Source organism: Acipenser ruthenus, unplaced genomic scaffold, assembly GCF_902713425.1.
Source record: "Acipenser ruthenus unplaced genomic scaffold, fAciRut3.2 maternal haplotype, whole genome shotgun sequence".
Lineage (NCBI taxonomy): Eukaryota > Metazoa > Chordata > Actinopteri > Acipenseriformes > Acipenseridae > Acipenser > Acipenser ruthenus.
The window spans coordinates 117,501-131,674 of record NW_026708150.1 but is presented as its reverse complement, the minus strand read 5'-3'; the positions used below and the strand labels follow the sequence as shown (position 1 = coordinate 131,674).

Sequence of the window (14,174 nt, the reverse complement as noted above, 5' to 3'; positions counted from 1 at the left end):
GCTTTTTACCAGACCTCTCTGTGCTTTACAATGCTTCCCTATGCTTTACCAGACCTCTCTGTGCTTTACAATGCTTCCCTATGCTTTACCAGACCTCTCTGTGTTTTACAATGCTTCCCTATGCTTTACCAGACCTCTCTGTGCTTTACAATGCTTCCCTATGCTTTACCAGACCTCTCTGTGCTTTACAATGCTTCCCTATGCTTTACCACACCTCTCTGTGCTTACAATGCTTCCTATGCTTTACCATACCTCTCTGTGCTTTACAATGCTTCCCTATGCTTTACCAGACCTCTCTGTGCTTTACAATGCTTCCCTATGCTTTACCAGACCTCTCTGTGCTTCACCATGCCTCCCTGTTGTTCTCTGCGTCTCTCTCTCTCTCTCTCTGCAGGCTGGAGGAGTGCAGGATCATGTCCTCAGCGAAGCGGCCTCTCTGGCTGAACTGGGAGAATCCAGACATCATGAGCGAGCTGCTGTTCACAAACAACGAGATCATCTTCAAGAACGGAGACGGTGAGGAGAGAGGAGAGAGGAGAGAGGAGAGAGGAGAGGAGAGAGGAGAGAGGAGAGGAGAGGAGAGAGAGGGAGAGGAGAGGAGAGGAGAGAGAGGAGGGAGAGAGGAGAGAGAGGAGAGAGGAGAGGAGAGGAGAGAGAGGAGGAGAGAGAGGAGAGAGGAGAGGAGAGAGAGGAGAGAGGACAGAGGAGAGAGGAGAGAGGAGAGGAGAGAGGAGAGGAGAGGAGAGCAGAGAGAGGAGAGAGAGGAGAGGAGAGAGGAGAGAGGAGAGAGAGGAAGAGAGGAGAGAGAGAGGAGAGGAGAGGAGAGCAGAGAGAGGAGAGAGAGGAGAGAGGAGAGGAGAGGGGAGAGAGGAGAGAGAGGGGAGAGAGAGGAGAGAGAGGAAGGGAGAGGGGAGAGGGGAAAGGAGAGAGGATCTCTGATCTCTGATCTCTGACCTCTGATTCGTGTTCCAGACCTCAGACAGGACATGCTGACCTTGCAGATCATCAAGATCATGGAGAATATCTGGCAGAACCAGGGCCTGGACCTCAGGTACTGTCCATCGGGTCGGGTCTACTGGGGCAGCCTGTGCTGTCCTTATAGAAAGCTCCTACACAGCTGTATCACCTAGAATTTTAGGATTGAGACACAATTAAAAAAAAAACAACTACATGAACAGAATTTAGATCTCTTATTATTTAACATCGTGTTGTAATCAAAGAAACTACAAAAAGAAAAGAAAGTCTACCGGAAGCCATAATAGCAGTTCAGTATTATTTCATGTTAGATTTTCAGAATGTGACATTTTTTCAATTTTTCGTTGTACGGGGAAAACCACACAGCGGTGTGTGATTCAATATGTTAACGTAACATTATTCAGCAGGTTTCATTCGACTTTATGAAGCAGAACGTGTTCATTCTATAGGGGGGGGTGTGTGTGCAGCTGTGTGTCTGTCAGCATTGCTTCCTCTCTATAGGATGCTCCCCTATGGCTGCCTGTCTATAGGGGACTGCGTGGGGCTGATCGAGGTGGTGAAGAACTCTCACACCATCATGCAGATCCAGTGCAAGGGGGGCCTGAAGGGGGCGCTGCAGTTCAACAGCAACGCCTTGCACCACTGGCTGAAGGACAAGAACCGTGGGGAGGGGTGAGTGTGGGGCAGCCCACCCTGAGGGGGGGGTGGGGGGGGGGGGCAGTCAGTTCTCACTGATCGCACATTAATGACCCCCCCACACGCGGTACTTTTAGTAAAATATCAGGGTCTAAGTGCTGTATATTATAAAGACATTTCAGAGGGCTGGATCGCATCAATATCAGGGTCTAGTGCTGTATATTATAAAGACATTTCAGAGGGCTGGATCGCATCAATATCAGGGTCTAGTGCTATATATTATAAAGACATTTCAGAGGGCTGGATCGCATCAATATCAGGGTCTAGTGCTATATATTATAAAGACATTTCAGAGGGCTGGATCGCATCAATATCAGGGTCTAGCGCTGTATATTATAAAGACATTTCAGAGGGCTGGATCGCATCAATATCAGGGTCTAGCGCTGTATATTATAAAGACATTTCAGAGGGCTGGATCGCATCAATATCAGGGTCTAGTGCTGTATATTATAAAGACATTTCAGAGGGCTGGATCGCATCAATATCAGGGTCTAGTGCTATATATTATAAAGACATTTCAGAGGGGCTGGATCGCTTCAGTCTCAGGGTCTAGTGCTGTATATTATAAAGACATTTCAGAGGGCTGGATCGCATCAATATCAGGTTCTAGCGCTGTATATTATAAAGACATTTCAGAGGGATGGATTGCATCAATATCAGGGCCTAGTGCTATATATTATAAAGACATTTCAGAGGGCTGGATCGCATCAATATCAGGGTCTAGCGCTGTATATTATAAAGACATTTCAGAGGGCTGGATCGCATCAATATCAGGGTCTAGCGCTGTATATTATAAAGACATTTCAGAGGGCTGGATCGCATCAATATCAGGTCTAGCGCTGTATATTATAAAGACATTTCAGAGGGATGGATTGCATCAATATCAGGGCCTAGTGCTATATATTATAAAGACATTTCAGAGGGCTGGATCGCATCAATATCAGGGTCTAGCGCTGTATATTATAAAGACATTTCAGAGGGCTGGATCGCATCAATATCAGGGTCTAGTGTGTATATTATAAAGACATTTCAGAGGGCTGGATCGCATCAATATCAGGGTCTAGCGCTGTATATTATAAAGACATTTCAGAGGGCTGGATCGCATCAATATCAGGGTCTAGCGCTGTATATTATAAAGACATTTCAGAGGGCTGGATCGCATCAATATCAGGGTCTAGTGCTGTATATTATAAAGACATTTCAGAGGGCTGGATCGCATCAATATCAGGGTCTAGTGCTATATATTATAAAGACATTTCAGAGGGCTGGATCGCTTCAGTCTCAGGGTCTAGTGCTGTATATTATAAAGACATTTCAGAGGGCTGGATCGCATCAATATCAGGGTCTAGCGCTGTATATTATAAAGACATTTCAGAGGGATGGATTGCATCAATATCAGGGCCTAGTGCTATATATTATAAAGACATTTCAGAGGGCTGGATCGCATCAATATCAGGGTCTAGCGCTGTATATTATAAAGACATTTCAGAGGGCTGGATCGCATCAATATCAGGGTCTAGTGCTGTATATTATAAAGACATTTCAGAGGGCTGGATCGCATCAATATCAGGGTCTAGTGCTCTATATTATAAAGACATTTCAGAGGGCTGGATCGCATCAATATCAGGGTCTAGCGCTGTATATTATAAAGACATTTCAGAGGGCTGGATCGCATCAATATCAGGGTCTAGCGCTGTATATTATAAAGACATTTCAGAGGGCTGGATCGCATCAATATCAGGGTCAAGTGCTGTATATTATAAAGACATTTCAGAGGGCTGGATCGCATCAATATCAGGGTCGCTGTATATTGTAAGGCTGTCTCTCCTCCTCAGCTATGACTGCGCTATCGATCTCTTCACTCGGTCCTGTGCTGGGTACTGCGTGGCCACTTTCATCCTGGGCATTGGAGACAGACACAACAGCAACATCATGGTGAAGGAGAACGGGCAGGTAAGAGAGAGACGCACTGAGAGACACTGAGAGACACTGAGAGACACTGAGAGAAACTGAGAGAGACACTGAGAGAGAGACACTGAGACACAGAGAAAGAGACAGAGAGAGAGACACTGAGAGAAAGAGACAAAGAGAGACACTGAGAGAGACACACAGACACAGAGACACTGAGAGAGAGAGACACAGAGACACTGAGAGACACTGAGAGAGAGAGACACAGAGGCACTGAGAGACACTGAGAGAGACACTGAGAGACACTGAGACACTGAGAGAGACACTGAGAGACACTGAGACACTAAGAGAGAGAGACACAGAGACACTGAGACACTGAGAGAGACACAGAGACAGAGAGACACAGAGACACTGAGAGAGACACTGAGAAAGAGATAGAGAGAGAGACACTGAGAACACAGAGACACTGAGAGAGACACACAGAGACACTGAGACACTGAGAGAGACACACAGAGACACAGAGACACTGAGAAAGACACAGAGACGCTGAGAAAGCGATAGAGAGAGAGAGACACTGAGAGACAGACACAGAGACACTGAGAGAAAGTGAGACACAGAGACAGAGGGAGAGACACAGAGACACTGAGAGAAAGTGAGACACAGAGACAGAGGGAGAGACACAGAGACACTGAGAGAAAGTGAGACACAGAGACAGAGGGAGAGACACAGAGGCACTGAGAGAAAGTGAGACACAGAGACAGAGGGAGAGACACAGAGACACTGAGAGAAAGGCCCCAGTAAAGCCTGTGTCTCTCCTAGCTGTTCCACATCGATTTCGGACACTTCCTGGACCACAAGAAGAAGAAATTCGGGTACAAGCGGGAGCGGGTCCCCTTCGTCCTGACACAGGACTTCCTCCTCGTCATCAGCAAGGGGGTCCCCGAGTGCACCAAGACCAAGGAGTTCGAGAGGTACCCCGAAACAGCACCCCCTGCCCTCTCAGACTGTTCACTTGAAACAGTGTTTAAACTACCTCTCTGTGCTTTACAATGCTTCCCTATGCTTTACCAGACCTCTCTGTGCTTTACAATGCTTCCCTATGCTTTACCAGACCTCTCTGTGCTTTACAATGCTTCCCTATGCTTTACCACACCTCTCTGTGCTTTACAATGCTTGCCTATGCTTTACCACACCTCTCTGTGCTTTACAATGCTTCCCTATGCTTTACCAGACCTCTCTGTGCTTTACAATGCTTCCCTATGCTTTACCAGACCTCTCTGTGCTTTACAATGCTTCCCTATGCTTTACCAGACCTCTCTGTGCTTTACAATGCTTCCCTATGCTTTACCACCTCTCTGTGCTTTACAATGCTTCCCTATGCTTTACCACACCTCTCTGTGCTTTACAATGCTTCCCTATGCTTTACCACACCTCTCTGTGCTTTACAATGCTTCCCTATGCTTTACCAGACCCCTCTGTGCTGTACAATGCTTCCCTATGCTTTACCACACCTCTCTGTGCTTTACAATGCTTCCCTATGCTTTACCACACCTCTCTGTGCTTTACAATTCTTACACCTCTCTGTGCTTCACCATATCTCTTCTATAAGGGTTAAGGTATCTGAATTAGCCTCTCTGCCTCCCTCCTCCCCTCCCCTCCTCTCTCCTCTCCCCTCCTCCCCCTCAGATTTCAGGAGATGTGCTACCAGGCTTACCTGTCGATCCGGCAGCACGCCAACCTCTTCATCAACCTCTTCTCTCTGCTGCTGGGCTGCGGGATGCCCGAGCTGCAGTCCTTCGATGACATCGCCTACCTGCGCAAGACCCTGGCCCTCGACAAGAGCCAGCCCGAGGCCCTGGAGTACTTCAGCAAGCAGATGAACGATGCCCACCATGGAGGCTGGACCACCAAGATGGACTGGATCTTCCACACCATCCGCCACATGCCCTTGTCCGAGAGCGGCCACGACTGACCGGGGCCCGCGGGCAGAGAGCCGTTCGATCCAGTCCTGGTTTTGCTAGGAGCTTGATCAGCCACAGTGTGTGTGGGTAGCAAGCTCAGGTGCGTCTTAACAGGGATCGGAATCAGACTCCCGTCACACAGCTGTGTGATCCAGTCCTGGTTTTGCTAGGAGCTTGATCAGCCACAGCGTGTGTGGATAACAAGCTCAGGTGCATCTTAACAGGGATGGGAATAAGACTCCCGCTGCACAGCAGTGCGATCCAGTCCTGGTTTCAATAGGAGTTTAATAATAAGACACACCTGAGCTTGTTGCATAGACACACTGGGGGCTGATCAAGCTGGTAGTAAAACCTGGAATGGGTCACACTGCTGTGCAGCGGGAGTCTTATTCCCATCCCTGTTATGCAAATATTCCTTTGACTGCGGAAGTGTTTTCTGGGGGGAGCTTTTTATAACCCCTTTCGTGCACAGCAATATTATCTCTGGACCTCCTTATAAAGGAGCAGTACCCAGGGCTTTAAAATCCATTCTTACCTCTAGCAACATTATCCCCTTTGTCTTCCTTATAGCAACATTTATTATCACTGGGCACCTTTTAAAGGAGCGCTTTCCAGGGCTTTAAAATCTATTTTCTTACCTCTAATTATTAACGCTAGCAAATTCCCCCCACCCCACCCCACCCCAGTTATAATCAACTGCGTTGGACAACAAAAAACTCGATTCATCACCAGCACCCCCCCCCCCCCTCCCCCCCCCCAGGAGACAACACCCTGGCTACGCCTCTCCCCCCCTCCCCCCTCCCCCCCCCCATGACCCCAACCTCAGCTCCGCTCACCAGCACGAGCAACATTTGCACTGCCTGCCCTTTTAAAGGAGTTGTAATCGTGACTTTAAAACCAGTTGCCTTTTACTGCCAGGATCATCACACAGAGCTAGTAAGATGTAAGAAACTGGGTTTGATAATTCATTACAGTCGTCGATGAGATATATATATATATATATATATTTTGCTCGCTGGTTGGCGCTCCTTTGATTAATGTGCTGGGTTTTGACCGGGTTTGCATTTGCTCAGCGATATCCTTTGTATTGTATCAATATAAACTCTTGTTATTTTTTGGGGGGTATTTGACAATTAAATGTTTCTGACAAAACTTTTCTGCGCCGACATGTGATCCTTCGGCTTCAAATCGATTGATTATAATGAATTGATGACTCTCTTCTATGTCAGATACTAACAGGATCCCCCCCCCCCCCCCCAGTGCGTTCTGGGACGTGTAGTCCTGCTGTGAGAGGCACCTGAGACAGGTAAAACGTCCCAGAATGCATCGGGGGGGGGGGGGGGGGGGGGCTGGTCGCGATGACATCACGATCACGTGACCCTGCGATTATTAAAGCTTCCAGTTCCTGAGGTCGAGGAGCGGACAATGAATAGAGAAGGGTGAAAGTTTCAATGATGTAATATATTTATTTATTCAGACACTTCAGAGCAAAACACAGCAGCAACACAGAGGCAGGTTAGTATCGTTTCAACAATAAAACAGAACAGGGGGGCTTCTGAACCCCAGGGCTAGTGTGAGTCTGTAACCCTGCTCAAACTCCTGGCTCCTGATCATTTCAATATTAATAATAATAACAGACTTCATTGAGGGGAGCTCTGAACCCCAGGACTGGGTGCAGCAGCAGCAGCAGCAGGGCTAGTGTGAGTTTGTAACCCTGCTCAAACTCCTGGCTCCTGATCATTTCAATATTAATAATAATAACAGACTTCATTGAGGGGAGCTCTGAACCCCAGGACTGGGTGCAGCAGCAGCAGCAGCAGGGCTAGTGTGAGTTTGTAACCCTGCTCAAACTCCTGGCTCCTGATCATTTCAATATTAATAATAATAACAGACTTCATTGAGGGGAGCTCTGAACCCCAGGACTGGGTGCAGCAGCAGCAGCAGCAGGGCTAGTGTGAGTTTGTAACCCTGCTCAAACTCCTGGCTCCTGATCATTTCAATATTAATAATAATAACAGACTTCATTGAGGGGAGCTCTGAGCTCTAGGAACAGCAGAGTAAAAAGCTTACAAACAAATCAAAGGCACGCCCACAAATCAGTAATCAATAATTGTAATTATCAATAACGACAATAGTAATAAATTATGGGACTCACTGTTCCCGATAATATACTGAGTTTTCCAGTTCCCTGAAAAGTCTTACTGGTGCTGCTGGTTTCCAATTAACAAACTGGTTTGGCAGCGTACTGTGACGTCAGAGGAGAGGTGATGAGGTCACACGAGGGGGAGATTGTTATATAAATGGGGTTTTGTGATGTCATACAGCACAGTCAGGCTCTGCCCAGCCCACAGCGGGCAATGCCAGCGCACCAGACTTTATATAGACACCATGCTGCAGTTCTAAACTGTGACCTCATTGCTTCCGATTGGTCCTCCAGCTGTGCCCCGCCCACCTGCCCTCTGACATCACTTCCCATTGTTAGCAGATGCTGCTTTTTGATTGGACGACAGTATAACTGTCATAATTATGGAAGGCACTGCTCCCGATAATTACTCTACATCGGAAACGGCTTCATTATCACAATAAAAAAGAATCACATGATCAGCCACTGAGGAATTAACAAGCAATTAACAACAGAGCCACCAGGGGGCACTGCGGCAGCTACCAAACTACACAGAACAGAATCATAGTACTGCAGGAAATTACACTGCACAAGATTACACACACACGCACACACACACACACACACACACACAGACACAGACACAGACACACACACACACAAACACACTCAGACACTTAAACACATACAGACATACACACACACACAGACGCAGACACACAGACGCAGACACACACACATACAGATACACACAGACACACTGACACAGACACACAAACACACACACACACAGACATACAGACACACACACAGACGCAGACACACAGATACACACAGACACTGACACAGACACACAAACACACACACACACAGACATACAGATACACACAGACACACACTGACACAGACAAACAAACACACACACACAGACATACTTAAACACACACAGACACACACACACAGGCACACAGACACAGACGCACACGGATACATACACAGATACACATACAGACACACGCAAACACACACACAGACATACAGATACACACACACTTACACACACACACACACTGTTACACACACACTGACACGCACACGCACATACACACACACTCTCCTCCTCTCTCTAGAAGGCGTTGTCGATGTCCCACACCTCCCCGCTCAGTGCGTTTGCTGCCCCCTGCAGGGTCCAGGTGAGCAGTGCGAGCTGCCTGCGGAATCTGGCCTCGTCGAAGCGGCCGGGCTCGTCCCTCAGCAGGGCCACGTGCTCCCGCAGGGCCCCCAGCGTGTGGGGCCCCCGGCCGTGCAGGATGTGACGGAACGGCGTCTCCGTCGCGGACACGTACGGGGACAGGAAGTAGAACTCGACCTGGAGCAGGAGAAAACAAAAACGACAAAAAAAACCAAATCAGATCGCAGGGAGGAACGGGAGACTCGGGGGTCCAGTTAGAGAGAGAGGGAGCTCGATGATACCAGGAGGTTCACCCTGTGTGTGTGTGTGTGTGCGTGCGTGCGTGCGTGCGGGTGTGTGACCCTGAGCAAGTCACTGAACCTCCTTGTGCTCCGTCCTTCAGATGAGACATAAAACAAACGAGCTCCTATTGGAAGTGACTCTGCAGCAGCAGCAGCAGCAGCAGTTGTTGATGATGCAGAGTTCACCCCCCTAGTCTCTGTAAGTCTCTTTGGATAAAAGCGTCTGCTAAATTACTCATTAATAATAATAATAATAATAATAATAATAATAATAATAATAATAATAATAATTATTATTATTATTATTATTATTATTATTATTATTAATAAAAAGCCAATCAAAACTAATAATTATTAGCACTGCAGCAGATGGAAATAAGACTCCTTCTGTTGCACAGCAGTGCGATCCATTCCAGGTTTTACTACCAGCTTGATCAGCCCCAGTGTGTCTAGGCAACAAGCTCAGGTGTGTCTGATTATTAAACTCCTAGTGAAACCAGGACTGGATCACACTGCTCTGCAATGGGAGTCTTATTTCCATCCTTGGCACTATACCAAACGCTGGTCTGCTTGACTCAGTTTAGTTTCAATAACACTGATGAAGGCACTAGAGCCCAAACGCTGGTCTGCTTGACTCAGTTTAGTTTCAGTAACACTGATGAAGGCACTGGAGCCCAAACGCTGGTCTGCTTGACTCAGTTTAGTTTCAATAACACTGATGAAGGCACTGGAGCCCAAACGCTGGTCTGCTTGACTCAGTTTAGTTTCAATAACACTGATGAAGGCACTGGAGCCCAAACGCTGGTCTGCTTGACTCAGCCTCTTCTAGTTTCAATAAGGCTGATGAAGGCTCCTGCCTGGCTGCCTGTCCCAGTCTCCGTGCTCCACTCACCCTCGTGATCCTCATGTTGTACAGACGCACCAGCCTCTCGTCGCTCTCGTCGCTGTTCAGGATGGCTCTGCGCAGCTCGTCCGCGGCGCGGTTATAATCCCCGCGAGCGGAGAAGATCCACTGCAGGGTCAGACCGCGGGACTGAGGGGAGGGGAGAGAGAGGGGGGATGAGTTTCTGCGTCTCTCTGTCTCTGTGTGTGTGTGTGTGTCTCTGTGTATCTCTCTCTGTGCTTCTCTCTCTCTGTGTCTCTCTCTGTGTCTCTCTCTGTGTCTCTCTCTGTATCTCTCTGCGTCTCTCTGTGTCTCTCTCTCTCTCTGTCTCTCTCTCTGTCTCTCTCTCCCTCCCTCTCTCTCTCTGTCTCTCTCCCTCCCTCTCTCTCTCTCCCTCCCTCTCTCTCCCTCTCTCTCTCTCCTTCTCTCTCTCTCTCTCCCTCCCTCTCTCTCTCTCTCTCTCCTTCTCTCTCTCTCTCTCTCCCTCCCTCTCTCTCTCTCTCTCTCTCTCTCTCTCTCTCTCTCTCTCTCTCTCTCTCAGTCTCACCTGCAGCTCCTTGCTGTACTTGTTTAGCTGTGCGCTGAACTGCAGGGTGCTCTCGCTGTAGCACGAGTACTCCAGGGGCAGGATGCGGTCGTGGGCAAGTCTGAGCGCCATCAACCCCGCGATCTCCGCGGGCCGCGCGGCCCAGCACCCCCAGCCTGCCCTGCAGCGCCACCTGCAGGTTCTCAAAGGTATCCAGCTCTGTGTTGAGGAAGGGGTACGGGCGGGAGTCCTGGGGGGAGAGAGAGGGACACCCCGATAACACAACCGACACCCCGTCTCCCTCACTCTCTCTCACTATCTCTCGTGCTCCCCTTAACCTTTACTCTCACTCTCTCTCCCTCACACCCCCCTCTCTCCCTCCCTCCCTCCCTCTCTCCCTAACTCCCTCTCACTCTCACTATCTCTCGTGCTCCCCCTTAACCTTTACTCTCATTCACTCTCTCCCTCACTCTCTCACACCCCCCCTCTTTCACCTTCCCTCCCTTCCTCTCTCGTCCTCCCCTCTCCCTCTCTCCCTCTCTCTCACCTCTGTGAAGCTGATCTCCATCGCTGGCACGCCCCCAAATGCAGTGAAGCTGTAAGCGCCACTGTTCAGAAACAGGGCTCTCACTCTGTGGGGTGAAAGGACACTCTTATTAGAAACAGGGCTCTCACTCTGCAGGGTGAGAGGACACTCTTCCCCCCCCCCTCCCCCTCTCTCGTTATTCTCTGTGTGCTCCTCCTGTCTCTATCCCAGCTTCACTCTCATGTTGACAGAACAGCCCAGGTCCTGACATGGACCCTGGACTCTCATTTTAAACAAATACTAACAACAGGCTGAGCTCCGTCCGTTCGGCCATCCATCTGTCCCTCCCTCCTTATTATCTGTCCTCTCTCCCCCCCACCTCACTCCCCCTTCTCCCTTCTCTCTCTCTCCCTCTACCTCCCCCCTTGTCTCTCTCTCTCTCTCTCTCTCTCTCTCTCTCTCTCTCTCTCTCTCTCTCTCTCTCTCATTCAAATTCAAACGTGCTTTACGGACATTGACTACATTAGCGGTCTTGCCAAAGCAGTTACAAAGCACACTTTACAATATAAAACCCCATCATGAACATCAATACAAGCACACGTCGCTTCTCCCAGTTCTCTCAGTTCTCCCAGTTTGCCCAGTTTGGGGCTGTACCTACATCTCGCTCTTCCAGTGTCGTCCCTGTCTCAGCAGCTGGGAGTGGATGGTCTGTCCCGGGTGTTTGGGACTGTCCACCTGGAGAGACAAACAGCACAGGTCCATCACTGCGGGCAGGAGCTCAGAGGAGCAACAGTCTCCAGGGGAATCTACAGCTCTGGTCAAAAGTGTTGCATCACCTTACAGAATGAACTGATTCTGCTTCAGAGAGTCGAACGAAACCTGCTGGATAATGTTTAATGTTTTGAAATCTAACATCATGAAATACTACCGTACTACTGTTATTATTATTATTATTATTATTATTATTATTATTATTATTATTGTGATGATGATGATGATGATGATGATGATGATGATGATGAGGGCTCTCGTGTGATCGCTGCACTGGTATCTGGTCTGTTGTTATGATGATGATGATGATGATGATGATGATGATGATGATGAGGGCTCTCGTGTGATCGCTGCACTGGTATCTGGTCTGTTGTTATGATGATGATGATGATGATGATGATGATGATGATGAGGGCTCTCGTGTGATCGCTGCACTGGTATGTGCAGTCTTGCTGTACTGACCTGTTTGATGACTCCCTCGATGAGGTTAGCCAGCAGGGGGCTTGTGTAAGCAACGAAGCGGTCATCCCCTTCATTATTATACAAGGAGCAGAGAGATAACAAACAGCGGTGCTGTCAGTACTAACAGCACCCTTAGAAAAGAGTACCCACCCATGCTTTTACTATGAATTTACTATAGTTTACTTTTAAAGAAAACAAATGCTTTACCAGACCTCTCTGTGCTTTACAATGCTTCCCTATGCTTTACCAGACCTCTCTGTGCTTTACAATGCTTCCCTATGCTTTACCAGACCTCTCTGTGCTTTACAATGCTTCCCTATGCTTTACCACACCTCTCTGTGCTTTACAATGCTTCCCTATGCTTTACCAGACCTCTCTGTGCTTTACAATGCTTCCCTACGCTTCACCAGACCTCTCTGTTCTTTACAATGCTTCCCTATGCTTTACCAGACCTCTCTGTGCTTTACAATGCTTCCCTATGCTTTACCAGACCTCTCTGTGCTTTACAATGCTTCCCTATGCTTTACCACACCTCTCTGTGCTTTACAATGCTTCCCTGTGCTTTACCACACCTCTCTGTGCTTTACAATGCTTCCATATGCTTTACCACACCTCTCTGTGCTTTACAATGCTTCCCTATGCTTTACCAGACCTCTCTGTGCTTTATCACACTTGATTACTCACCCAGCACAGCTCTGTCCAGACTGAAATAGGCGACCGCTTTCAGGTGCAGCATTGTCAGGTAACCCTGGCAACGAGACAGGGCAAAGGTCAACAGGATACTTCGTTACAGCGCGTCGCTGTATGTGAGCACCAGGCAGCCTCCTCTCCCAGCCTCGTCTCTAAACGCAGTTCCTACCTCCAGCCACTCGGTGGCGCCCACGCTGCCGAAGTCCCCGGCATCCCAGCTGACAAACAGCAAGCTTCTCCGGGGCTGGAACCCTGAAACACAACGGGGGCGTCACACAACACTACACAACACTGCACAACACTGCACAGCACTGCACAGCATTGCACAGCATTACACAACACTACACAACATTACACAACACTACACAACATTGCACAGCATTACACAACACTACACAACATTACACAACACTGCACAGCATTGCACAGCATTGCACAGCATTACACAACATTGCACAGCATTACACAACATTTCATAGCATTGCATAATATTACACAGCATTGCATAATATTACACAGCATTGCATAATGTTACACAGCATTGCATAATATTACACAGCACTGCACAGGTCCTCCCAGTAATTGAAGCAGCCGTGTCTCAGCGCGTGCTCCTCACCGTTTTGCACCATGGCTCTGAAGGTCCTCGCCAGCTCCAGCAGGATGGCAGTGCCCACCCCGGACTTGGCGGCTCCAGGACCCCACGAGTCCCTCTGAGCTCCGAGAATGATGTACTGATCTGCCAGCAAGAGACACACACACACACACACACACACACACACACACACACACACAGAGATACAGACACACACACACACACACACAGAGAGCACAGAGATACAGACACACACACACACACACACACACACACACACACACACAGATACATATTTACATATAGAATAATAGATGGGCTGCAGTGAATTGCAAGATTATAATTGCATAGAGATCATAAACCACAAGAGGAAAATCTTCACCAGAATCCCTCTCCCCCTCTCTCCCCCTCCCTCCCCTTCCTCCCCCTCCCCCTCCCCCTCCTCTCTCACCTGGCTCCTCCTTGCCCTCCACAGATCCGAAGATGTTATTGATGAGCACGGAGCTCATGTAGTTATTGACTCCCAGTCTGAACCTCCGCTGGTCTGCACTGGTCAAACTGGGGCCCAGTCTGTAGGTCACGTAGGGGA

The 14,174-nt window shown here is 48.5% G+C and overlaps 2 protein-coding genes across 2 annotated transcripts in view; one reads left to right on the top strand and one right to left on the bottom strand.

The window, feature by feature from the left end:
- Positions 1-394: 394 nt before the first annotated feature.
- On the top strand, positions 395-6,692 carry LOC131729837 (phosphatidylinositol 4,5-bisphosphate 3-kinase catalytic subunit alpha isoform-like; the record flags this gene model as incomplete). Its single annotated transcript, XM_059020058.1, is given in 6 exon segments — positions 395-516; positions 973-1,051; positions 1,477-1,647; positions 3,507-3,624; positions 4,399-4,550; positions 5,266-6,692. Coding segments are annotated over 6 exon segments (928 nt in total), but the record flags the coding sequence as incomplete, so codon positions are not given.
- Positions 6,693-6,986: 294 nt separating this feature from the next.
- LOC117404556 (transferrin receptor protein 2) overlaps positions 6,987-14,174 on the bottom strand; it is a 14,176-nt gene continuing 6,988 nt past the window's right edge. The window contains 11 exon segments of the mRNA XM_059020057.1: positions 6,987-9,031; positions 10,028-10,168; positions 10,566-10,694; positions 10,696-10,794; positions 11,092-11,176; positions 11,729-11,805; positions 12,304-12,371; positions 12,988-13,051; positions 13,163-13,245; positions 13,610-13,729; positions 14,037-14,174. The exon segment at positions 14,037-14,174 is cut by the window's right edge and continues 44 nt beyond it. Of these exon segments, the coding sequence (XP_058876040.1) occupies positions 8,789-9,031; positions 10,028-10,168; positions 10,566-10,694; positions 10,696-10,794; positions 11,092-11,176; positions 11,729-11,805; positions 12,304-12,371; positions 12,988-13,051; positions 13,163-13,245; positions 13,610-13,729; positions 14,037-14,174 (1,247 nt within the window). The 3' untranslated portion in view covers positions 6,987-8,788.